Source organism: Chlamydomonas reinhardtii, chromosome 2 (assembly GCF_000002595.2).
Source record: "Chlamydomonas reinhardtii strain CC-503 cw92 mt+ chromosome 2, whole genome shotgun sequence".
In the NCBI taxonomy this organism is placed as follows: Eukaryota; Viridiplantae; Chlorophyta; class Chlorophyceae; order Chlamydomonadales; family Chlamydomonadaceae; genus Chlamydomonas; species Chlamydomonas reinhardtii.
In genome coordinates this window covers 3,631,660-3,654,600 of record NC_057005.1, presented here as the reverse complement: position 1 = coordinate 3,654,600, position 22,941 = coordinate 3,631,660, and the positions used below count along the sequence as shown (strand labels likewise).

Sequence of the window (22,941 nt, the reverse complement as noted above, 5' to 3'; positions counted from 1 at the left end):
CCTGTTATTAGGTACACAGTTCACTGTGACACCGTCTACCCCTGCGTAATCTGGCGTAACTTTCGCGAGGGTGGCAATTTCGCTGTGCCACTTGCTCAACCACAGGCTTTGGTGCAGGTTGTAGCCAAACTGAAGCGACGACTGACAGAAGGGATAGTGGATCCCACACATGTCTGGCGATGCACATGTCTCACCACGCCCAGGTCGGGCGTCTTCGATGCTCGGGCCGACAAGCTCACACAATCACTGGAACAACCTTGCGGGGCAAGGAACCTTGGAATGTGTGTGTTGGCTATGCTGGCGGGCGATGGTCGGGTCGGCGGCAAGCGTATAGTGGGCGGACCAGTGCCAAGTGATGTAACGCACAGCAGGCGAGGCGTGCACCGATCCAAAGCGATCTCCCAGGCAGCATCATGCACTGTCCCTTCTTGTAATGTCGCATTCATAATGCAAATCGTGTCGATGTTACCGGTATGTGCAGGGGCGCGGTGGCCCTGACACCCAAACTTTGGCAGCAGCCACGCCGAACCGTTTGGAACTTTGGATGAGGGCAACAGGGTCCTAAATCCTGAGCCCTGCCGCCATCCACCGCATTCCGGCAAGTCGGAGGGCCGGCGCTGATACTGATAGCACGCCCTCCCCAGCTCCCCTGGACACCACTCACTCTTCCATGGCCTCCAGGTGCACCCTCGGCTTTCTGCTTGCAGTGGCGGCTCCCCAGTCCCCGCGCATTGGCGCCCGGGTTGGTTGTCACTTGTTTCTCGGGGCCCAGCTGTATCAGCCATCGAGCCACGGGAGTGACGGGACTACACCCACTTGCCCCTAGCCATGTCCCATCGCACGCATTCCACGGCCCATGCCTCGGACGAATGCATCTATCGCACTCTGAAGAGCTCCGAGGAGGAGCTCACTGCTCTCACGTGCATGTAACGACCGCCACACCTGGCCACACCTTCGCCAATGTACACCAGATTGTGCATACCGTAGTCCTCATCCCGTGTCCCTGCCTGCCTAAAGAGCCACATCACGAGCTTACGAGCCACCGCCCGCATTGTGCCTGCACCCTGTCCCACCGCACACAACGCCAGCTCCCACCAGCTGCCTTCTGTGGTGATGTGTGCTGGCATAGTCGGACAACCCAGCCCCCGCCTCACACCGCTACATCGCCCCTCACTATCATCGCGCTCTATCCTGCATGGTCTGCCTCCTCGCTGCCCCACCGCTCCATCCCACCTCGAAGCTCCAACCTAACGGCAACCAGCTCCGCCAAGCTCTTACGTCCAAACCAACGGTACCAATCCACTGATGAAGCTGGACGCATATGTAGATAGCTGGGCTAACTACTCGTCCACCACCACCTTGCTGTAGTCGCTCATGGGCTTGGAGAAGTTGGTGCTCTTGCCGAAGGGCGCCGCAGTGTTGAGCGTGGTGGTGCCGGGGAACACGCCGCCTGAGGGGTTGCGGCAGCCAGGCAGGCAGTGGCGAGTCAGGCGCCCCACGAGCAACCAGTTGGTCCGGTGGGGGCGGCGCAGGAGCCGTGACGGTCACGGGGCAGCGTCAGGGGCAGCCCGTGGGCGAATGGCTTTACCTCAGTGCCTGGCCCAGCGTATAAGCACTAACTTTCCCTAGTGCTATTGCGATCTACAACGCCAGCCAACTGCCAGGCAAATCTCTCACCGTACGTCTTGTTGGCCACGGCTTCCGTATAGATGGTGACGGGGACGTCGGGGTTGGGCAGCATTGTCGTGTCGCGCGCCCCCGACTGTTGGATGGGGGTTTCGAGAGGGTGGAGGGGGAGGAGGTCAGAAGGCGGAGGGGAGGTTGTATGGACGCCGTGCAATGTGCGGCGAGCTTCAGTGCCCGTAGTCTGGTTCTTGCTACAGTTCCGCTAAGACAACACGGCGACAGCCCATCATCCCCTTCCCAGTAATCCATCATCCCCTTCCTCAAGCCGAACGTCCCGTCCGCCCCTCGCCTCCGCCGCTCGCCTTGGGACTCCCCGTCCGCCCGTCGCTTCCCGCTTCCTGCCTACGGGCCGCTCGCGAAAGCCTGTACTTGAAGCCCTGAACTCAAAACCTGCACCTGCGCCCCGTAGCCTTGCCCAGCAAGTTTACTCATGCCCCCCGCCAGCCCCCGTGGCCAGCCACCCCACGCCACTCGCCCACCTGCCGCGCCGTCTCGCCCATGAGCCGGTCCGCAGCGTCCTTCTTCATCATCTGCGTCTCCGCCAGGAAGGTGGGGTCGCGCACCGCCGGCCGCCCGTCCCGGTCCTTCATCACCTTGGCGCCCACGCTGCGGCAGCAGCGACAGCGGCATTACCCGTTTCACTTAATGGCGGATGGCAGTGAGCGAGGTGGCGTTTGTGTGGGCACTTGCTAGTAATGAGGCTGGAGTGCCGAGGGCCGGGCACCTCGCCCGTATCAAAAGCCCTGCCAGCGCTTGCAGTCGCTGGAACACATGCCAAAGCCCGTCCCCGTCCTCTCGCATCTTCTTTGCAGATGTCGCCCAGCCCTCCCGCCACACGTGGCCTCTCACTCACACAATGCCTGTGAGGTCGTGCTGATGGAAGTCCGCGCCGTAGGTGGAGGCGGTGGTGACAGGCACTGCCGGACCCGTCAGTGTTGCCTGGTGGGGTGAACAAGATGAGGGTTTACGTGCAGGGACGAGTCGGCGATGTGGAACAGGGAGGGAGCTTATGCGCTTGGGACCCCACCCGCGTGTTCCACCCGGCGCCTGTTCCGCATGATGCGCAAGCGCTTGTCGGCAGCGCTCAGGTCATGCCGTGCGGGCCAGTCCCCACCCTTGCTGCGAGTCACGGCAGGCCGCCACCCTGCTGTCAGGAAACAGAGCTGCGCCTGCGCCCCATCGGCCCAGCCTGTGACCCCCGTGGCCACGCCGCCTCCACCACAAGTCCATGGAGCTACCCCGGTGCCCCACCAGCCGGTGCCCAACATCGCCTTGCTCCACGTCATTTCCTCGCAACACATTCAGTTTAACACCTCAAACGCATGCCCCCAGCCCGTGCCCGTAGCCCCACAGCCGCACAGCCCCACGGGCCCATGGCCGCACCTGCAGCTCCGGCGGCAGGTCCTGCGCCTCCCTCATCAGCTGTTCATGCAGCTGCGACCAGAATAAGTGGGCAGCAGAAAGTGTCATGCATTGTATGACAGAAGGCGCCTTGCGGACAACATATCAATACAACATATGTCAGTGTACAGCCACGCGCCTTCAGTGTTGCCAATTACACGGCGAAAGGCACGCCCTGCCCGCGCGTCCACACCCTCCACCCGTGGTCCCATCGTGTCCACCGCTTGTCCTCTCATACCGGACACCTTCGCCCCGTCGTGGGTCAACCCCGACATCCCACACCCACTATCGGGGCCTACCCGCTGGGCTCGGGCACATACCCTCACGCGCGCAAAGCGCGTGCACGCACCATGCGCTCGCGCGGCCCCATCTTGGATGTGTTCACGTAAGCCGCCGCGTTGCGGGTTGCGTCGCTGGGTGGCCGATACGTGGCCTGTACCGTGCTCTGCCAGTCCGCGGCATGCTATAGATGTGGGTGGGAAGACGGAAAGAGGGAGCGGCGGGAAGGGAGGGAAAGGGGAGGTGAGGAACGGGGGACGGCGGCGAAAGGGCGTGGGAAAACCGGGTGTCAGGGGAACTTGCTGGCCCAGTCTGAGCTGAGTTCCTACCGCTACCACGCGCCTTCTCATTAGAACATCCTTTACGAACTTGACTGCGCCCATGGCCAGGGTTCGCTTACCGTTTGTGCTTGGACGTGCTCAATCACACGCGGGTGCGTGGCGGTGAGGGCGTCGCCGAGGGAGCGCGTGGGCGAGGTCCCGTCCGACGTGTCTTTAAGCGCTTGTGACGCGGCCTGTGCACAACACGATTGTCGACCATCAGCTCTGCGTCTCAAGGCCATAAGCCTGCCGGGCTCTCTCTTTGTGCATGCGCGTGCTCACCAGGTTGCGCGTCACGCCTGTCAGTTCTTTTAGCTCACGCTCCTCCACCCAGTTTCCAATGAGCGTTGGAACCTCATCCTGCTTGTTGTAGCTAGTATAGGGCTGTGTCTCCTCAGCCATTCTGCCTGGCCTCGGCTTTCCTGCTGTTTGAAGCTATCAATTGGTTTTCAGCACGAGTAGTAAGCTTGTGAGATATTAACAAGATACAGAAGGGCCGGAGTGGCAACAAGCTTCGGAAGCCCCGCAAGCTTCCAGAGTCTCAGACCTCGTTTGCCCTGAATTTAAGCGTGCAACATAATATGTCAGCTGGTGCAAGCAATTTATATCGCCTTTGTAGTGCTTGGCTGCATACCGAAGACTCATCGACAGACCTTATGCGGCAAGCCCTGCCGAGCAGGTCAGGTGCCTGCTCGATGGGATATCTCGTAAAGCGTAGCAGCATGTGTTTCAGAAGTTTGATGCCCTTGCGACCTGGTTCTGCCCAATGCACCGTGCACGTGCACTAGTGCTAGCACGACGGTGACGACGGTGCTAGCACCGTCGCGCAGTGTACACAGACCCCATCCCTGACCCGACGCGGCTCAACGTCTGTGCTGCAACCTCCAGGCCGCCAGCGTCTTTCGTCCCGCACTGTAACGAATCAACAAATGCAAAGTCCACAAATGCTGCTTCCTTCAACCACCTGCATCCACATCACGCAAGCTCACCCAAACAGCTCTGGCGAAAACACGCTGCCGCCCACAGGCGTCCGCTGCCCCGTCCCCCGGTCCGCACCCTCCCCATTGGACCCGTCTTCCCCCGTCCCCGCTCCCGTTCCAGCTGCGGCCTGGACGCTCTGCCCGCCGCTCTTTCGCGGCCTCCGCCGCTCCAGCACCAGCGTCACGTCGCCGTCCTTGAACTCGCCCTTCTTGAGCGCGCCGCACACGCTCGACCAGGTCTGGCGGTCCGCACCGTACACCACCTGAACCGTACAGCCGCGTGTCGTGCACCAGGCAACAAATGTGAGGTCGCAACACGCGGCAGGGGCAGGTGGCAAAGTACGGGCGCGGGTGTTCCCGGTGCTGCTTCACGTGTCCGGCAGCATGGGAGGTGGAGGCCGACCGGCTGAAGTTCCACAAGTGCGGCCGCGCAGCACAAACAACGCCCGGCCTTGCGTATGCCTGCCCACAAGCTCCGCCCACATCGCCAACCCGCTTAACAGCTCCCTATCACCCAGCCTCACTCACAATGTGCCGCTCTGGCGCCTGCGCCCCCCACAGCGCGCGGGTCGGGTACACGAAGTTGGTGGCGGTGACGGCGCGCAACACGTCGCCCGGCAGCACCGCCTCAGCCGCCACGTCCGAGTTCAGCGAGGCACGCTGCATGTCAGCAAGAGCGTGCAAACCAGGGCTTTCAGATTGTTCCGTGCGTGCTAATCGTGTTTGCGTCACAGTATGTTTGAGTGCGCGAGTGTGTACGGCAAGCCCTTAAGCCTTGCTTCCTGCCAGCGCAGCCCCGAGCGGCCCAGCAGTCGCTCTTCCACGCGCACCTTCCTCCGCTGGTCGGCGTTGGTTCCCTCGATCAGGTCCACCACAGTGGCCCGCCGGAAGCGCTCGTCGTACTCCAGCACCACACCCAGCGGCCGCGGCAGCGTGACGGTGAGGATGTCGGAGGGCACGGCCAAGCTGCGAGCGAACACGTACGTCCTGCGTGTGTATATGTCGGAGGGGGAGCCGTATGAGGATAGCAGTAGTTGGCGTGTAGGGTTTGGGGGATATCAGGCATGACTTGTCATGCGATAGCAGCATTGCATTGGCGCGGGGGCGGGCCATTCCGAATGCTGACACACATCATGGGAGCCCCACACGGCGTGCCTGACCTGGGAGTACAAATGTGCACTCCCCAGCAGCACGCAGGCGCCTCTCACCTCAGCTGCCTGTCGGCCACGGGCCCCACCGCGATGCGCACCCGCTCGCCCTCGTAGCTTGCATCCACGGGCCACGGCGTGTAGCTGATGGGCCGGTAGGCCAGCTCCCCCTGAGGCGGCGCGGGAGGAGCGTGAGAGGGCGGGCGCAGGGCCAGGCGACCGGTTGCAAAGAGGCGAGGCGTGCCGGGCAGATAGCGCGCGCGCATCAGCAGCAGCGAGACGAGTCGCATATCGTAATACGGTACCGGAGATGCGGGAGCCCCGGCCCGGTCCCTGTCCACCTCCGTGTTATTATTGCTCAGCCTGCCCACGCCTCGCCCCCACTCCCATCCCCTGAAACATCCCTCGCCACACCCTCGCAATAGCCCACAAGAACCTGCGCAACATCTTCCACCCCTGTCCAGCTAAAGTGCACAGCTCACGCCTCACGTTCTTGTCGCGCTCCGGGTTAACGCCCTCCGGCGCCTCAAACCGGGTGCCCGTGGCGGGGTCCTCAAACACCCGCCCGCTCTCCGTCAGCTCCGGCGGCGGCGGCCGCAGCACATAGGCTATGGAGAGAGCCTTTGCAATAGCAGTGGGCAGCAGGAGTGGTCAAGCAGCAGCAGCAGTATCCACCGCCCGTCCACTTGCCACCGCCACCTCCGCACATCGCCAATGCACATGGCAGCTACTAAATGCCTCGCCAGTAGCCTCCCCATGTACCTCCTGACACATTCCCGCCCTCGTATGGGCACGCCTTGTCGCCTTTACTCACCGCCACCACCAACGGCACTGCCAGCGCGATGAGAAAGGCTCGGTCCGTGGCCTCTTGGCAGCTCTGTAGCAGAGATCACACCACACGCGGTCCCATTGAGCCAAGATTGAAGCAGCGAGGAACTGGCCGCCAGTGTCACGTGGCCACATATGCAGATCCACATACTAGCATATATGTACATGGCATTCAGCCTGTCCCACCAGGCCCCGACAGCGCCAGTAGCAACTGCGTCGCATGCAGTATTGCAGCGCGCGCAAGCGCTCGGGGCGAGCGGACCTGCTGCCCACCTGGCTGAAGCACACCGGTGAGGTGAACGACAGCAGCACCGCCGAGTGGACCAAAGCCGACTCCATCGCCGCCTGAAGCGCGCTGGTGCTCGCGCCGATGCTGCTGCTGACCAGCGCTGCTAGCTGGGGCGATACAGCGGTCTGCAGGGTGGTGAAGACTTGCTCCGCAGGAAGCGCGGCCGCAACCAACGACCGGCCCCGATCGGAAGAGCTGGGAATTGGAGCATGTCGCCACGTGCTTTGTCCAAAGGCCCGGCGGAGGCTGGCGGCGGTCCGTGCGGGCCGCGGGCCGCCGGAGCAGCAGGCGCTGACCGAGGTGTGTGGCTGTGGCCGTTGGCCCGCGCAGTTGGGTGCGCGCCCCCGATGCGCGGTGGCGGGCTCTAGTCGCAATCCCATGCCAGTAGTCGTGTTATGACAGTTCCGTTAGCTCGGCAACAAGCGAGGGCGCCCAAACGAATCGAGTAGCGAGTGGTCGCGGAGGGCGCGCTTGGTATATGGGGCGACCTTGTCAAAGCTCGATTTTGCACGTTGATATCTGCCACATCTGACACTGCGAGTAGCTATGCACACGTACAGAAGTGCAGGAGGGATGGAGTCGCATGTTGCACTATCAGATCATTCTCGCCGAACCTTCGTCAAAGTACAGTAATACACAACTTCATCGCCATATAATACTGTGACAAAAGAACATGAAGCCTGCTTGAGTCGGAGACAGCTTTGCATTTAGACTGTCCTGTTCGCCGCAAGGCTTTGCCAACGGAGCTGGCGGCCATGGCAAGCGGCAGCGGCTTGCGCGTGGCATTCATCCACCCGGACTTGGGGCTGGGTGGCGCGGAGCGGCTGGTTGTAGACGCTGCAGCGGAGCTGGTGCGCTGCGGGCATACGGTGGACATGTACACGGCCTTCTACGACCCCAGCCGCTGCTTCGAGGAGACGAAAACGGGAGGGTTTGCGGTGCGCACCGCGGGCGGCTGGTTCCCGCGCCACTTCGGCGGCCGGCTCATGGCACTGTGCGCCTACATCCGCTGCATCCTGGTTGCGCTGCACATCGCCTGGCGCACCGTGTGGTCGCCCCGCGCCGACACGGCGCCCTACGACGTCATCATCGCCGACCAGGTGGCGGTGGTGGTGCCGGTGGTGCGGGTGCTCCTGCCGAGCTCGCGCGTGCTCTTCTACTGCCATTTCCCCGACCTGCTGCTCACGCAGCGCACCTCGCTACTCAAGCGGCTCTACCGCGCGCCGCTCGACTATGTAGAAGAGCTGAGCACCGGAGCGGCGCACCTAGTGCTGGTCAATAGCAACTACACGCGCGGCGTCTTCAAGGAGACGTTCCGTCGCCTCGCATCTCGCGGCATGGATCCCAGCGTGCTGTATCCGGCCGTCGCCATTCCAGAGGCCAAGGAGCTGGCGGAAGCCGCGGCCAGCTGGCGCAAGGATCTGGATTCCGAGCTGGCGGATTTCATTGCTGGCGGCACCACCTTCCTGTCCATCAACCGGTGAGCAGGGCGGAAGCGTTTTGTGGTGGATGGCTGTGGTTGGCAATGGACTACGGCGGATGATGGCGGCTGTGCCTAATGGTGGTGTGAGGGCTGCGGTGGGCAAGGCGGGGGTGTGGGAGTGCAGCTAGGAGGGCTGGTGGTGCGTAGATTCACGCTGGGGCGGAAGCGGCGCTTTGGCAGTGAAGGAAGGCACTGCACCTCAGGTGCCGAAAGAGGCACCAAGCCGCGCATCCACCCGTTCCTCATGTCTCACCTCCACGCCTCTCTCCAACACCTCTCTTCCATCACCGACGCCACCGTGCCGCCCGCGTCCTGCCCTTTACCCACCAGGTTTGAGCGCAAAAAGGGCATTGGGCTGGCCATTGAGGCTCTGCACGAGGTCCTGCTGATGCGCGCCGGAGGCGCCAGCGTCACGGCCAGTGGCGGCGGCGGCGCCGCCTCTGCCGCCGCCGGCGCGCCGCCGCCGCGGCTGGTGGTGGCTGGCGGCTACGACCCGCGCCTGGCGGAGAACGTGGAGCACCTGGCGGAGCTGCGGGAAGCTGCGGCGGCCATGGACCTGCGGCACGAGGTGCGCTTCCTGCCGTCCTTCACAGACAGGTGCGTGCCTGGGGCTGGGGTGAAGGAGCGGGGTGTTATGGAGCGGGACGGTGGCATGTGTTCCGGTGTTACCTCCCCATGGCTTCACTGTTCCGTACCTCTCCAATCCCGCATACCAATACTCCCTCAATCGCCGGGCACATGCCACGCATGCTGCCCCTGCTCCCTCCTCGCGCCGGAACCCTCCCCCCCCCCCAATTCTCCCTCCTCGCATCCTCCCCCTCACCCTCTCACCCGCTCAACCCTTGCCACCCAACCCCAACCCCATGCAACACACCACAGGCAGCGCACGCTGCTGCTGGCCGCCTGCCGTGCGGTGCTGTACACGCCGCAGCACGAGCACTTCGGCATCGTGCCGTTGGAGGCAATGGCGGCGGGCCGGCCGGTGGTGGCGGTCAACAGCGGCGGCCCCACCGAGTCGGTCGTCACCGGTGTTACAGGCTTCTTGTGCGACGCCACGCCCGTGGCCTTTGCCGGCGCCATGGCCGGCCTGATGGGAGGCGAGGGGCCGGCGAAGAAGGGGGCGGAGAAGGGGGGTGGCAAGGCGGAGGAGATGGGGGCGGCAGCACGGGCACACGTGGAGGCCAAGTTCTCGCGGCGGGCGTTCGGGGAGGCGCTGGACGGGTACGTGCGGGGCCTGGTGGCGGGGGCCGGGGCTGGGGAGAAGCAGGCGGCTGGAAAGGCCGGTAAGGCGGAGCTGCGGTGAACAAGGGTGTGCGAGTGAAGGGCGGCTGCGATGCGTTGGTGGCTTTGGTGTGCTGCGGGGACTTTCGTGGTAAGAACGAGGTGTAGAACGTGACAAGCATTGGATGGTTGGATGAATGAAGTGGTACGTGACCAAAGTTCAGACAATACGATTGCGGGGGAAAGGGAGGCGTGAAGGACTGTCGTCGGCGGGCAGGCGGGCGCCCGCAGTGCCGCATGCCGACAGTTCGCGACTGCTGCGCATGCGGCGCTACCTAATATACTCGCGCCACCAAAGAGTTTTCCATGTATATATTGAAAGTGAGGACCATATAATCAGTCCAGTCGTTGACTCGCGCCGCCAACAATTTGAAACGTCCCATTTTGGAACCCAGCGAGCCGCTCTTCCTCGGATTATTAGCTGGAGAGCATTCCTTAGCACACCAAATAACTATAGCCTAGTTTTTCGAACGCAGCTGGACAAGATGGCCGACGAGAGTGCCCCTCTTACCAAGCGCGAGTTCCTCGAAATGTCGTGTATGATTCTTGGGGAGATTCTCAGCCCCCAAATGCTCCGCCCTGCGCTGGAGGCAGCAGCAGCCAAGCTTGCAGTTCCGGATGGCACCGCGCTGGTCAGCACGCTCCTCGCCGAGAAAGCCGCGCAAGCGGCTAAGGGCAAGGGGAAGTCAAAGAAGGCGGCGGACAACGGCGAGCAGAAGGAGAAGAAGAAGCGTGACCTGACCACGTACAACCTGTTCATGACCTGGTTCAGCGATTTCGCCATGAACTACGGGCACCACCCCGCCATTCAAAAGATGAAGCAGGACAACCCCACCCTCAAGTACGGTGTTGCCATGACCGGCGAGTTCTACAGGACTCTCTCGGAGGACGTCAAGGTAGGGGCGGGAGGCAGGGGCCAGGGGTATTGAGGCCAGGGTCGGGGCACGCCCGAGTACGTGCCGACACCGGGTGTTGGAAGGCAGGCACCTGCATATGCACCTTTGGCGCGACAACTGGCGCAGAGGCCGGCAGGTGTGGTCATGTGGTACTTGCAGCGGCCCTCTGCCCCTGAGCCATGGCATGGGCGCTCCCGGCGGCGCCGAAATCGGGAACGCGCATCACATCACACGCCAGAGAGCACCTGGCATATACCCGTCCTCCCAAACACCCACCCCCTCCCGCACAACCTCCCGCACCCGCCCAGCATCGCCACAACACCCAACCATCTTTCTTTCTTTCTGTGAGTACTATGACTCACCTTTCACCCACACATACGGTAAACACGCTCGCAGAACAAGCTGAAGGAGTCGGTTGACCCGTTCATCAAGAACTACAGCTCCGAGCACCCGGGCGAAGGCGCCATGGCTGCCGTCCGCGCCTACGAGGCCGCGCACCCCGACAAGGTGTGGGCGAGCACACACGCACATACACAGATACACACGCGAGCTTCCCTCCCTTGCGCTGCTAACATACATAGACTCAGACACGGGTCGCCACATACGGTCAAACATAGAAACGCGCTCTCACAGTGTGCTGAGTACCGTAATACTGAATACGGCACATGACACAGACCTTCTCCAAGCTGCTCAAGCTGGAGGCCAAGCAGGCCTACAAGACCGACCCCGCGAACATGAAGCAGGAGGGTGAGTGTGCGGGAGTGAGAGCGCAAGTGGGTGAGGGGGTGTGTCAGGCGCCAGGCACGATCGAGCGGCTGTTACAGGCTGCGAACAACTGATGTGGTCTCTGGTCAGTGCGGGAGGCAGGGCAGGCTGTAGGGAAGCAAGTGGAGGGGAGCTAGCAGATGGGGCCGCGGCGCTGGATGAGGGAATCGTGTCACCCGCCTCACAGCAAGTGAACAGCATGGGATGTGAGGGCTGGGCGAGATGATGTCCTGCGCTAGATTTGCAAGTCTTAGAATAGCACACATCATGGGTGACCCCCTTTCCTGACGGACATTACCTGCAGCCGCGACGGCGCGCAAGGCTGCGGAGGGCGGCGCCACCCCCGCGCCGGCGGCTGCGCCCCCGGTGGGCGCCACGCCCGCCTCCGCCAAGACAGGCGACGAGGTGGGTGGCTGGGTGCTGGGGTGGAGGTCGCTGGCTCTGAGGTCCAACCCCATTGCGCGGGAGCGCATGGCGCCTCGGGTGGATGGGCAGGATGGACAGGAGGCTGGGGCCGTGGCACGCACCGGGCCGCGTGCAAGCAGACGGGGGGGGGGGGATAGCCATCCATGGGATGGTGTGTATCAAATATGAAGTGAAGTGCCGACGTCCAGAGGTACAGCGGGCACACGCGACGCATTCCATACCGTTGTTCGGGGGGGAGACGGAGAGTAGGTGGCCGTTGCGCGGGTTTAGCAACACGCCGATTACGTGCGTGCCTTTATCACGCTTGCGCCTGGTGCTGGTGTTGCAGGAGAAGAAGAAGGAGAAGAAGCGGCGGAAGGAGGAGGAGGCGGCCAAGGTGAGAGACCGGGGCGGCTGGGTGTTTGGTGGTGTGCTTTTGTGTGTGTGTGTGTGTGTGTGTGTGTGTGTGTGTGTGTGTGTGTGTGTGTGTGTGTGTGTGTGTGTGTGTGTGTGTGTGTGTGTGTGTGTGTGTGTGTGTGTGTGTGTGTGTGTGTGTTAAAAAACGAAACGAAAGCCCGCCCAGACGACGCCGGAGTTACTTACCGATACCCACCATTTTACCGAGCGTCGCGTGACTGTCGTGACCCAGGTAGTCATACTTACCCGCGATAAGCCTGGAACCCCACGGGCGACCATTCGGCCTGACCCCGCGATGCACCTGTATGCGTCCATGCTCCGCACCCTGGGCGCGCTAAACAACGTTTACCCAGCACGCCTAATTCCCGGATTCCCGCCCGCTGGTCGTAGTCGAGCTCACCTATAGGCAAAAGTGGAAGCATGTGTGTGTGTGTGTGTGTGTGACAACGGTTTACAGTTGTTTATCAGATCACGTGATCGTGTATCCGGACAACCCGTAGTTGCTAGTGCCAGGGGCGCATTAGCACCTTGTTGTGTGTGTGTGTGTGTGTGTGTGTGTGTGTGTGTGTGTGTGTGTGTGTGTGTGTGTGTGTGTGTGTGTGTGTGTGTGAAAGAGCACAAGGAAAACGTTGCGCAAAGACAGTGTGTATGTGTGTTTTGAAAAGAAAACAACAAAACGAAGCCGAAGTGTGTGTGTGTGTCTGTGTGTGTGTGTGTGCTTAGGTGTGTGTGCGTGCTTAGGTGTGTGGTGGTAGGAGGATTGCAGAGGGAGACGGGTCAGCTTGAGCGGCGGGCGGGTACCATACGCCACAGGGAGGAGGGGTGTTGTGCAAGTATTGTCAGGCGTTGCAAGGGGTCAACAGTGGCCGTGACGGCATGCATGCGGCATGCATGCCTGGCGTTACCGCGAAGATGGAACGTGTTGCTATCAGCGGTGGGGCCTGTCCGTCAAAGTCCCAAGGCCCGTTCTGATCCTGGCGCTCGTCCGTGGCCCCCGCTGTTGCACAACAGGAGGAGGGCGAGGAGAAGAAGAAGAGCAAGAAGGACAAGGAGGGCAAGAAGGACAAGGAGAGGGAGAAGGACGGCGAGAAGAGCACGGTGAGGGGGCAGGGTGGGTGGGGTCTTAGAGCACGGTGAGGGGGCAATCATGGTTGGAGTCTTATAGCACGGTGAGGGGGCAATGATGGTTGGGGTCTGATAAGGGCGTGTGGGACACCATGGTGACGTCGAGCACAAGTACCGCGGAGGGCGTCGGCTACAATGTGACACCGATGCCGTCAAACACACGAATCCTCTGCACCCTACTCGCACCGCCGTCCTTCTGCAGAAGAAGGAGAAGAAGAAGGACAAGTAAAGGACGCGGCGGGCGCACGTGGCTGTGGGCGGCCTTCCAGACGCGGGGATGGCACGGATGGTACCACTTGACTGACGAACTACGAACACAGCCGGATAGGTACACCTGATATTAAAGGTGTAGTAGGATGGTGATACGCCTGATACGTTTGTCGACGAAAGGTGCTCTTGATGCGACAGTTGGAAGCGGAGGCGGCTCGGCAAGTATGTTATCGTTCTCTATACTGCAAATCCGCTTACGGAACCCTTGTGGCCCTTACTGAATTAGTGTGGACTCTTGGACTAACCGTTTGGAGTCTGGGAAGGCGGTGTGGGTGATGAAAGCTTGGGAGAAACATGTGCTCGTGTCGGGCTGGGGCATCGGGTTTCGACTCGTATAACGCATGGACCGTGCCTGGCTCACATGAAGCTGTAGACGTTGAGTATGGTCGTCACACGTTCTCGAGCAAGCAAAGTAAAGGAAATTAGTAACTAGACTTGACAGGGAACACTTTAAAAGTTTCTGCGTCCATTCGACATGGTACACCTGCTCCCGACGTCAAGGCGAAGAGTAGCTCCAAAGGCCGATGATGACTCAACAAATATAGCCAATGCCACGGAAAGCTTCGGGGTGAACTTCCCGCCTGCGTCAGTCTTGCATGAGCTGCCCGAACCCATTCAGCGACGCTTGCTCAACTCTTGCGTGACCGGGGGCCGCACTATGAGGGATATTTATGGCGCGACACCGATCTTCGTCGTGGTGAGCCGATGTTGCCGTTCGCCTGGTCGTGGGTACTGCACGAGCGCATGAGAAGCACCGCCCCACACCCTGGCGCTTCCCTCCGCGAAGGCTTCCGCCCACGCTTCAGCCGCTTCACCCCCGATGTTGGGGGACCTCCTGTTACCAACACCACAACCCCTTGCAGCTTGTAGTCCTCACGGCCTCAGACCTCCGACCGTGCTGGCAACGGCGCCTGTCCAGTGAGCACCCGCCACTGGCCCACCTCTAGACATACACAACTCACTGCTCTTGCCCACAGGTTGCGGCCATTCGCCACGGCCCCAGCATCCTGGCCTCCAACCTGTCTCAGAACATCACCAACAAGGCAGTCATCTCGGCGCTGCTGCTCACCTTCAACTACCCCGCGCTCTTCCAGGCAGCTGAGCAGCAGGCAGACCCCACAACCGCGGAGGGTGGCGGCTTGTTCCATGTGGGTCAGGGGGAAGGCGCGGGGCGCCGGGGGTCAGATCATTGCCGTGCCAATGCTTTCGAAGCTTTCCTGCATTGGACTTTTCTGCAACCTGATGGACAAGACCAGACTGTGCAGGGAGTGCACGTGTGTCTCAGCGCCACATGTGCTGTCCCCCCCCCATTTTCGCTGCCCCCCATTTTCACCATCCCCCCATACACACCCGCCCCACACACGCCTGCAGGCCTACTTCTTCTTCCAGATGACGTCCGTGCTCTGCGCCTTTGCGGTCATGCTATCAGGTCAGCATAGCCTGCGTCAATACGCTTCACAGGATGAGGCCTGGCTGCGGGCACCAGCCCCCAGGCGCCTCTGCGTGTGCTGGCTGCAGCGGAGCGCTGGATACCCGGCGCTCGCGGCACGCGGCTCCCTGCGAGACGTCCGCACGCGGGGAGCACCCTTCTTGCGCGCTGTCTCATGGCTTCAGTGCGCGCGCCCTTCGTTGGCACTTGTTTACGGCCGCCATGGGCAGGCCACATGTGCCTGCCTGTCTGCCCGCTGCACCCGGACCGGCCTGCCTGCCTGCCTGCCTGCCCACCTGCGTCTGCTGCCACCCCCTGGTGCCTCCCGCTCCTGCCTGCAGCCGCCATCTTCGTGTCTCACGTGCTGCGCACCGGCCAGCAGGTGGACTCCCTTATCACCTATCTGAGCCAGGCGCTGTGGGTGGACAACACCTTCAACGAGGCAGTGTTCATTGCGCAGGTCAGTGGGGCAGGCAGGCAGGTCAGTGGGGCAGGCAGGCAGGCAGGCAGGCAGGCAGGCAGGCAGGCAGGCAGGCAGGCAGGCAGGCAGGCAGGCAGGCAGGCAAGCAGGCAAGCAGCAGGCAGGCAGGCAGGGCGGGCAGTCACAATGGCAGTGGGGCTGGGCATGAGTGGGGCGGGAAGCATGGGTGACCTGGGCTTGGGTGGGCCATGCATGGGGTGAGGCACGCACCAGCGGCGCACGCGCAAGGGGTTGCGTCGGCAGAGGACTCCTTTTGTGCATGGCTTAGCCGCACGTAAACAAGCAACTGCCGTCAAGCAAGCTCGCTGTACACACACTCACATGTTTTCCTTATGCTCTCTAACACACTCACGCATGCAGTGTCTCTTCACGATTCTGGCGGTAGTGCTGTACGTCTGTCTCAACTACCCGGGGACACTGGCTTGGGTGCTGACAGGTATGGCAGGTGCAGGAACAAGTCCGGCGAGCGGTTGCTTGTGGGTGGCTGTTGGTTGAGTGAACGGTGTCTCTGGCTGTCGTTACAGCGGTCCCTCGTCATTTATTATCGCGTTCTGTACCTCACAACACGCGCCACTGCGTGCGGCGCCCCAGGCAAGCAACATGGAGCCCCCGGTGCCACGCATTACATGTGCATACGGTACGACGTCATTGACGTGCGCATCCGCGTTGCTTTGTGTTGACTTGCGCCTGTAGGCCTATGCGGGCTCCTGGCGCTCAGTCTGGTGCTGATGCTGCTGTGGAGCACGAGCATCTTCCATGCGACCGGCCAGCGCGAGTGGGACGAGCTGGTGGCGGCGGAGGACGAGTTCCGGGCCTACGCGAAAGCAGAGGCGGCGGCGCACTCCGACAGCGGTGGCGGCGGCGGTACGGCAGTCGTTGGGGTTGCGAACCTGAAGGGCGGCGTTCACACTGAGAAGGTGGCGGTGGCGGCCACGAAACCACGCGTCGCGGCGGGCATTGGCTCCGATGGTGACGAGAGCTGAAGAGCGACAGGCAGGCGTTGGAAGGGGCGGGGCAGGCGGTGGCAGGGGGCAGGGACGTGGCACGGGACGTGGTGGAGGGCGTGGCACGGGGCGGACAGTGTCAACGCTGGGTGATGAGACTGATGACTTCAGAGGTGGGCACTCGCGGTCGAAGAGTGCCAGGTAGTCATGTTTGGGGGAGGGAAGCGCCAGGCTAGCTCTGGGGCCTAGAAGTTAGAGGCCTGCCAACAGAGCTGCACGGCCCACTGAGTGAGAAGATAAGTGGCTTGTGCTGCTCGTGTGCACCTTTGCAGTACCAACGTGCGCACTGCCGGTGTGCGCGCGCGCGCGTGTGTGTGTGTGTGTGTGTTAAAAAACGAAACGAAAGCCCGTGTGTGTGTGTGTGTGTGTGTGTGTGTGTGTGTGTGTGTGTGTGTGTGTGTGTGTGTGTGTGTACAGGCAGCACAGGCAGTACAGGCAGTATGTCTTGGTATGCATGTCAGGCTGATGCGCGTGCCTCTGGATACTGCGGGTTGGCGAGGGCGCCGCGCCAGCCACCCAAGCTGAAGTTTAGTGGTCATCGTGAAAGGGCATTGATGGATGATTCCCGTTATTGAGGGTTTGCGAGCAGGGCAGCGCCATTTCGCGGGTGTAGGCGGACATTCACGGATTCAATGGGATTATAACCGCGTAGCCTGCTGCGTGTTATGGACTTGTATATTATCTTGAAAGCGCGGTTTGTGACGTGCGGCCTTGAATAATCACGGCAGGACGACACGTTGAATGTGTACTGCAATCCGTGATGGCGAGGGTCTGCACTTTAAAGGATGCATGCTGGACAGGTCATGTTCTGGATGGGGGATTGGGATGGTTCTTGAAAGGAGGCTTTCAAGAGAGGTCTCTTGGCCCCCTCAATCTCTGCACTGCCACGGCACAGGTAACATGGCAATTGTCTGAGGCTTACAGTGTTGGTATGAATACCCTTCTCGTGCCGAGCGTCTGCTCGTGTTGCCGTCGGTTGTATGACTGACAATGCGACTGCTGTTGATACTTGCAACTGTTATTATTGGGGACTTCCATTGTACCTCTTGTAATTGATCCTGTACCCTGGACATGACTCACACACCAATAATCCATTGTGTCAACTTGGTCCATCCAGCGGCTTCCATGCCACATGCCACGCCACATGCCGAAATTGCGCGATGGTGAAGCGCCTACTAACAGCTCAGTCGCCAGTACCTTGCGGCACTGACTGCGTGCTGGTACACACGCACACATACCGTATCTGTCTCCAGCGGCTAGCCCATACTACGACCACCGCCCCACAACAACACACAGCACAGCAACACGACCAATGCGGACCTAAACCTCAGCCCTGTGCATGGCGGTGACAGGACACGTGCCAGCCCAACGCTCGAGCCAACACGGGCTGCCTTCCATCAGGGGTGGCCTGCCTTCCATCGTTCAGACGCCCCAAACACCCCTGTGAAGTCATTGCTAAACATGAATTCTCAATGTAGAATAGCGGCCCCCAACATTATGTGTTGCGTGTGCCCTTCGACGTGGTGAAGTGCGGCCTTTGCAAAAACCCGAGACCGGGCGTGCCGTGCGAAATGTGGACTCTGGATGCCTTGTGCGGCATTGCATGCGGACGTCGCTCACTTGCAGCCTGGCCGCCCCACTCATAAAGTAGTTTCCAGCAAGCTTTGCCGAATCGCGCCACATCGCGCCATGAGTACATACCATCTCGGATCGCAAGGCAGCAAAACATGCCGCGCTCGCAATCTGCCCATACCCATACCCATCTCGGTACATCACCGGCAGACCATTTTGCACAATGGAGTCGTGCGCAGGAGTCTGTTGGATGATGCCTCATGGCCCTTCATTCAAGGCCTGCTGCAGCTGCGCAGCCCCATTGCGCATGTCCTACAACACGGAAGACCTTTCGCGCATGTCACCACCATGTAAGCAATCGCCTGTCGCTTGTCGCGCGCGAGTGCGAACACAGCAGGGCAACGGATGGGGGCTGCAAACGAACCGCGGCCCAACTTCCCACGCGCGCATACCACCCATCCACGCAGCACCCGTGCTCCGTAAGCCCTAAACCGTCCAAGCCCTTCCGGCTTTCCAGAGTGCCACCTAGCAACCCAGCCGAACACCGCAATATCTGCTGCGTCCCGTCAGCCTGCCCCGTCACCTGATCCGTCGCGCTCAATGTACTTATGTACCCAACCCAGTGCAGCTCGCTTCTCTGTGTCAGCCAGTGGGACCGGGGGACTCCAGCGCGTACGGCAGCCGTATACAACACACTGCCCAGTGTAGCCCTCTGCTCGCCAACACACTGCCTAGTGTAGCCCTTTGCTGGCCAACTCCAAAACTGAGAGCAGAGCGTGCTGCTCGTCATTCGCACAATGCCTTTGGCATATGGCCACACGTAAGCTCCTGGCGCTTGACGCGCCTCTTCTCTCGCTCTTAGCTCGTCTCGGCTCGTCGCTGCAGAGCAATCACGAAATGACGGCGGCCACGCGCCCACACGGCCTCCACTCAATCTCACACAAACATACACGACAAGCCATTTGCTAGCACCCAGCGAGCCAGCATGGCTCTTGCGCTCGTTCGCCGCAGTGGACCAGGTACAAAAGCCTACCTGCCACGCATAAATCCCTCTCATTTCCCATCATTTAGTCATCCGGCAAACCCCATTTACGGGAACAACCATGTTCGCGCCGCGTTCGCGCACAACACCTGCGACCTCCTGACTCACACGCACACCATACTGCGACACGCACGCCGTACTGTACTGCGTCCCTGCCCGTGCATCCATCAGCACAATGACCACGTGATTACAGGTTGCTGCTGACTGCCTGTGACAGCCCCACATCCATACTCTTATGCTTCCGTGCGTTGCTACCCAGCTTGCGCAACGACATCAGCCGACCTCCCAGGTTCAGAGAGCGCCTGTTGGCTCCGCCGCCGCCGCCGCCACTGCTGCCGCTGCCGCGGCTCTTGCGCTCGTTCGCCGCAGTGGAGTACACAATTTCATCCGCCGCAACTACGGCTGCAGTCAGCCGTGCCTGCTCTCGCTCTCGCTGCAAGTCGTCTGCGAAGCGCCACTGCTGCTCCTCCTCCGACGGCTCCGCCGCCCTGGAGGCTTTGCTCTCCGTGCCCGTCGCCTGCTTGCGCGCCGGAGCATCTCCCGGGCCGACTGCCGTGCCCTTGTAGTAGTAGCCCACACGCGCCGCAGCACCGGCCGCAGCTCCTGTCGTGGGCTGCTTTGCTGCAGCCGCCGGCTGGCGGGCTGCAGTCTGCTGCTGCTGCGCCAGCGCGCCCGGCTCCGGCGAGGGCGTGTCACCGCGCGCCGCCAAACCGTTGCTGCTGGTGCGGTTGCTGCTGGTGCTGCCGTTGCTGGCTGCGCCGTCGCCCGCCGCACTGCCGCTCATGCTGCAAGGCCCGCTGCCACCCGCCACACCGTTGACGTTCCCTCCGGCAACGGCGCCATTCGCGCTGTGGCGCACCGCCAGCATCGCCGCCGCGGTCTGCCCGCCCAGCCGGCCGCTGCCGCCCTGGCTGCTGCCTCCCATGCCGATGCCAAGAGTCCCCACCCCGAAGAGGCCGCTCTTCCGGCCCTGATGCGCGGGCGGCGCGTAGCGGATTTGGCCTGCGGCTTCGGCCGTTGCCAGCCGCACCCGCTCGCGCTCGCGCTGCATGTCCGTCCCAAAATCCCAGTTGTACGCCTCTTGCTCTGGCTCCTCGGGCCCCGCCGCTGCCGCTGCCGCTGAGCCGCCGGCCGGGCCTTGGGCCTGCACCTGGGAGTGCCGCCGCCGCTGGAAGGCGCCGGCAGCCGCGTTCATGCTGTCGCCGCCGCTTCCGCCCGCGCCCCAAGCGCCGCGCGGCGTCAGCGGCGGCCCCGCAGGAGAGCCGCACGGGTCCGGACTCCAGGCCTGATGGCAATGGCCGCCACCGGCGGCGCCGCCGGCACCATACACGCGCGAGGGCGAGGCACCGCCGGACGCGACGCTGCCCACACGGCCTCCAATAGACCGGTGCCCGCCGCCTGCGGCCGCCGCCACGGCCGCCCCCGCCGGCAACGGCACCGCCTCGTCGTCCTCCTCCTCGCCCTCCTCCTCCTGCTCCCCGCCGCTGAAGGCGTCATGGTCATAAACGCCACACACGCGCCGCTCCATCACCATGCCCGTCGAGCCCCACCGCGGCGGCATGGCCGAGGCCGCTGGTGCGTGGGCCACGGAGGCAAAGGTGGAGGAGAGGGAGGTGGGTTGCGCGAGCCGCGGGCTGGCGACGGCGGCCGGTGTTGCCGTCATGCCGATTGCGGTGGCGGAGGCGCGGCCGACGGGTGCCGCGTGGTGCGCGCGCGGCGTGTGCTGCTGCTGCTGCTGCTGCTGGCCATGTGTGCGGTAGGAGATGGGCGAGTGCGGGTTGGAGCGTGCGACGTGGGACGCACGAACGGAGGTCGTCCAGCCCCCGGCGCCGACGCCGGCTCCAGCGCCTACAGCGGCAGATACGCAGCCTGGCCCTGACGCCGCCATCGGTACCGCCGCCACCAATGAGGTCCGGGGGGAGGTACACGCCGCACGCAGGCTGTGCTGGTGCTGGTGCTGTTGGTGCGGGTCGTGGGCGGCCGGCAGGCCGGGTGCCGAGGCGGCCGCGGCGCCTGCGGCGCCTGCCACCTCCGCCCCGCCGTCTACGCTGTCAAGGCTCAGTCGCGCCGGTGCCCCCGGCAGTACGTTGCTCCGCGCGGCGGCACCCACGCCCACACCCATGCCTGTGCTGCCGCCGCCGCCGCCGATGCAGCCGCCTGCCGCGCTAGAGATCAGGCCCGTGCGGCGCGGGGACGCCGTGGCGGCGCCGGCGGCGCCGTGTGGCTCCAACAGGCCTCCGCAGTGGCTGGCGGCGCCGCCGCTGAGGTGGGAGGGCATGGGCTGCAGGCTGCTGTTGTTGGGGCCGCGCGATGGCGAGACAGGCACGGCGCACAGGCCGCGAGCCGGGCTGGCGGGGTGTGGGTACTGGTGCAGGTGCTGCTGGTGGGGGTGAGGGTGCGGTTGGGGGTGCGACGCTGGCACGCAGGCGTCGACTTCATCCCACAGAGGAAGTGGCCGGGCCGAGGAAGCGGTGGCGGCGGCGCCGCCCCCGCCGCCGCTGGTGCGGCTCGCACCAGCTCCCGTCGTACCGTACGGTTTCAGGGCCAGATCCGCCGCTGCTGCGGATGTACCGGTTGCTGACACTGTGGCGGCTGCAGCGGCGGCTGCACTGGGAGGCAGCATTGAACGCATGCCGGGAGAGGCGCAGCCAGCGGCCCACCCGCCCGCGGCGCTGCTGCTGCCGGAGAGCTGCGTTGCCGGCGCCGCGGGCAGCACTTGCGCGACGCTACCAGCGGCAGGCCAATGGGATGCTGCTGGTGCAATGACGTCTGCCAGCATCTTTGATGGAACGTGTGGTGTACCTGCAGGGGAGGGGGGTTTGGGAGCAGCAGCGAGCAAGCGGGGAGTGTTACGGTGCACTGACCTGCCTGAGCGTGTGTCCGACTGGGAAGGAACGCCGCGTCAGCTCTCGCTCCCGCAACCGCGCCGTTTGTCCCAATCTTGTAAAAATCGTGACTTTCACATGCAAGCGCCGGTGTCCTCGCACCAAGCGACACAAGACAGCGACTGATGCCGTCGCCGATGCGCGAGTGTGTGTGCTTCTCCCGCGGCCCCATAATGACTGGGGGTTCCGGTAGCTGACTATAAGCTTCTCCCTTGCGCACCTGCTAGTCAGACAGAAGCCGCTTCAGGGAGCCCAGTCCCAGGTTGTTGGAGGCCGCGCCCGGCAACGCGCTCGGCTCCGCGCCCCAGCGCTCGCCCAAAGCCTTTACTAGTGAGAAATCAGCATGGCCGTCCAGGCTCGACTGAGGCTGCGAGAATCTCAGACCGGTCGCGCGCTCTAATACTTTCCTCAGACGCGCCTGGTCACAGCTATTAAAGCGCAAGGACTAGTTTCAGGAAGTGTAAAGTGCAGAGCGCCAGAACCAGCGTGGCTGAAGCGACTGAAGCTCGCGATCGCTTTCTGCCTGCGGTGCGAAGTGCGGTGTGAATTGAAGGCGTATAATTACCCCAAGAACAGTTATTAGGCACGCTGAGCATGCATTATACGATTTACGATTTCCTCACACGCTAACACGCTAAGAACCATGATCCCACCCCGGTTTTGGAGACACGCGCGTGTGGCCGGGACCAGACTGAGAGGGTGAGCTGTCATGTGTCCCGCCGGCCGCGGTAATTGATGCTTGAGCTAGGTGCAGGACCAGCAACGTTCGCAGCGTCAGGGGGCACGCCGGCCGATTCCCGACTGGTCCAGCCCGTCCTTTCCTTCTCCGGCCAGCACAGGCGTCGGCGAAAGTCCGCGACCGCACCATCACCAGCAGTCCAGCACCAGTCGTGAACAGTAGGCGAGCGGACGGACTAAGCGGTCGGGTGGGTTTCGTGGAAAAGCGTGGAGCGTG

The 22,941-nt window shown here is 62.7% G+C and overlaps 6 protein-coding genes across 6 annotated transcripts; 3 read left to right on the top strand and 3 right to left on the bottom strand.

Annotated features, from left to right (window-relative positions):
* Positions 1-453: 453 nt before the first annotated feature.
* On the bottom strand, positions 454-4,295 carry CHLRE_02g095149v5 (uncharacterized protein). The gene is made up of 8 exons (XM_043059612.1): positions 3,969-4,295; positions 3,767-3,880; positions 3,437-3,550; positions 3,070-3,120; positions 2,540-2,625; positions 2,166-2,292; positions 1,678-1,762; positions 454-1,450 (listed from the first exon to the last, which is right to left on the bottom strand). Exons 1-8 carry the CDS (start codon positions 4,086-4,088, stop codon positions 1,341-1,343), a joined length of 807 nt encoding a protein of 268 aa, XP_042927243.1. The 5' UTR covers positions 4,089-4,295; the 3' UTR covers positions 454-1,340.
* Positions 4,296-4,383: 88 nt separating this feature from the next.
* CHLRE_02g095148v5 (uncharacterized protein) lies at positions 4,384-7,435 on the bottom strand. Its single transcript, XM_043059611.1, has 7 exons — positions 6,916-7,435; positions 6,629-6,691; positions 6,304-6,435; positions 5,875-5,984; positions 5,497-5,653; positions 5,195-5,326; positions 4,384-4,929 (listed from the first exon to the last, which is right to left on the bottom strand). The coding sequence occupies exons 1-7, from the start codon at positions 7,309-7,311 to the stop codon at positions 4,672-4,674; spliced, it is 1,248 nt and encodes a 415-aa protein (XP_042927242.1). The 5' UTR covers positions 7,312-7,435; the 3' UTR covers positions 4,384-4,671.
* Positions 7,436-7,555: 120 nt separating this feature from the next.
* Positions 7,556-10,031, top strand: CHLRE_02g095147v5 (uncharacterized protein). Its single transcript, XM_043059610.1, has 3 exons — positions 7,556-8,411; positions 8,745-9,011; positions 9,294-10,031. Exons 1-3 carry the CDS (start codon positions 7,687-7,689, stop codon positions 9,715-9,717), a joined length of 1,416 nt encoding a protein of 471 aa, XP_042927241.1. The 5' UTR covers positions 7,556-7,686; the 3' UTR covers positions 9,718-10,031.
* A 54-nt stretch (positions 10,032-10,085) lies between these two features.
* CHLRE_02g095146v5 (uncharacterized protein) lies at positions 10,086-14,042 on the top strand. Its single transcript, XM_043059609.1, has 7 exons — positions 10,086-10,591; positions 10,988-11,098; positions 11,266-11,338; positions 11,661-11,761; positions 12,111-12,158; positions 13,190-13,276; positions 13,506-14,042. Exons 1-7 carry the CDS (start codon positions 10,181-10,183, stop codon positions 13,530-13,532), a joined length of 858 nt encoding a protein of 285 aa, XP_042927240.1. The 5' UTR covers positions 10,086-10,180; the 3' UTR covers positions 13,533-14,042.
* A 63-nt stretch (positions 14,043-14,105) lies between these two features.
* Positions 14,106-17,321, top strand: CHLRE_02g095145v5 (uncharacterized protein). Its single transcript, XM_043059608.1, has 6 exons — positions 14,106-14,270; positions 14,551-14,721; positions 14,945-15,002; positions 15,344-15,462; positions 15,844-15,919; positions 16,177-17,321. Exons 1-6 carry the CDS (start codon positions 14,232-14,234, stop codon positions 16,464-16,466), a joined length of 753 nt encoding a protein of 250 aa, XP_042927239.1. The 5' UTR covers positions 14,106-14,231; the 3' UTR covers positions 16,467-17,321.
* A 12-nt stretch (positions 17,322-17,333) lies between these two features.
* CHLRE_02g095144v5 (uncharacterized protein) lies at positions 17,334-22,545 on the bottom strand. Its single transcript, XM_043059607.1, has 2 exons — positions 22,207-22,545; positions 17,334-21,903 (listed from the first exon to the last, which is right to left on the bottom strand). The coding sequence occupies exon 2, from the start codon at positions 21,878-21,880 to the stop codon at positions 19,289-19,291; it is 2,592 nt and encodes an 863-aa protein (XP_042927238.1). The 5' UTR covers positions 21,881-21,903; positions 22,207-22,545; the 3' UTR covers positions 17,334-19,288.
* Between the last annotated feature and the right edge of the window lie 396 nt (positions 22,546-22,941).

What these genes read in the sequence shown, in the direction of transcription:
- CHLRE_02g095144v5 (XM_043059607.1), bottom strand. Translation starts at nt 21,880, where the DNA reads ATGCTGGCAGACGTCATTGCACCAGCAGCATCCCATTGGCCTGCCGCT.
- CHLRE_02g095148v5 (XM_043059611.1), bottom strand. Translation starts at nt 7,311, where the DNA reads ATGGGATTGCGACTAGAGCCCGCCACCGCGCATCGGGGGCGCGCACCC. An exon ending in CAGTGCCGTTGGTGGTGGCG is followed by an intron (nt 6,436 to 6,628) that starts GTGAGTAAAGGC and finishes GCTATTGCAAAG; the next exon opens with GCTCTCTCCATAGCCTATGT. An exon ending in GTGGCCGACAGGCAGCTGAG is followed by an intron (nt 5,654 to 5,874) that starts GTGAGAGGCGCC and finishes ATACACACGCAG; the next exon opens with GACGTACGTGTTCGCTCGCA.
- CHLRE_02g095145v5 (XM_043059608.1), top strand. Translation starts at nt 14,232, where the DNA reads ATGAGGGATATTTATGGCGCGACACCGATCTTCGTCGTG. An exon ending in AGGGTGGCGGCTTGTTCCAT is followed by an intron (nt 14,722 to 14,944) that starts GTGGGTCAGGGG and finishes ACACGCCTGCAG; the next exon opens with GCCTACTTCTTCTTCCAGAT. An exon ending in ACTGGCTTGGGTGCTGACAG is followed by an intron (nt 15,920 to 16,176) that starts GTATGGCAGGTG and finishes TTGCGCCTGTAG; the next exon opens with GCCTATGCGGGCTCCTGGCG.
- CHLRE_02g095146v5 (XM_043059609.1), top strand. Translation starts at nt 10,181, where the DNA reads ATGGCCGACGAGAGTGCCCCTCTTACCAAGCGCGAGTTCCTCGAAATG. An exon ending in AGGCCGCGCACCCCGACAAG is followed by an intron (nt 11,099 to 11,265) that starts GTGTGGGCGAGC and finishes CACATGACACAG; the next exon opens with ACCTTCTCCAAGCTGCTCAA. An exon ending in CGCGAACATGAAGCAGGAGG is followed by an intron (nt 11,339 to 11,660) that starts GTGAGTGTGCGG and finishes CATTACCTGCAG; the next exon opens with CCGCGACGGCGCGCAAGGCT.
- CHLRE_02g095149v5 (XM_043059612.1), bottom strand. Translation starts at nt 4,088, where the DNA reads ATGGCTGAGGAGACACAGCCCTATACTAGCTACAACAAGCAGGATGAG. An exon ending in TGGGGCCGCGCGAGCGCATG is followed by an intron (nt 3,121 to 3,436) that starts GTGCGTGCACGC and finishes TTCTGGTCGCAG; the next exon opens with CTGCATGAACAGCTGATGAG. An exon ending in ACCTGCCGCCGGAGCTGCAG is followed by an intron (nt 2,626 to 3,069) that starts GTGCGGCCATGG and finishes TCACCCCACCAG; the next exon opens with GCAACACTGACGGGTCCGGC.
- CHLRE_02g095147v5 (XM_043059610.1), top strand. Translation starts at nt 7,687, where the DNA reads ATGGCAAGCGGCAGCGGCTTGCGCGTGGCATTCATCCACCCGGACTTG. An exon ending in ACCTTCCTGTCCATCAACCG is followed by an intron (nt 8,412 to 8,744) that starts GTGAGCAGGGCG and finishes TTTACCCACCAG; the next exon opens with GTTTGAGCGCAAAAAGGGCA. An exon ending in CTGCCGTCCTTCACAGACAG is followed by an intron (nt 9,012 to 9,293) that starts GTGCGTGCCTGG and finishes AACACACCACAG; the next exon opens with GCAGCGCACGCTGCTGCTGG.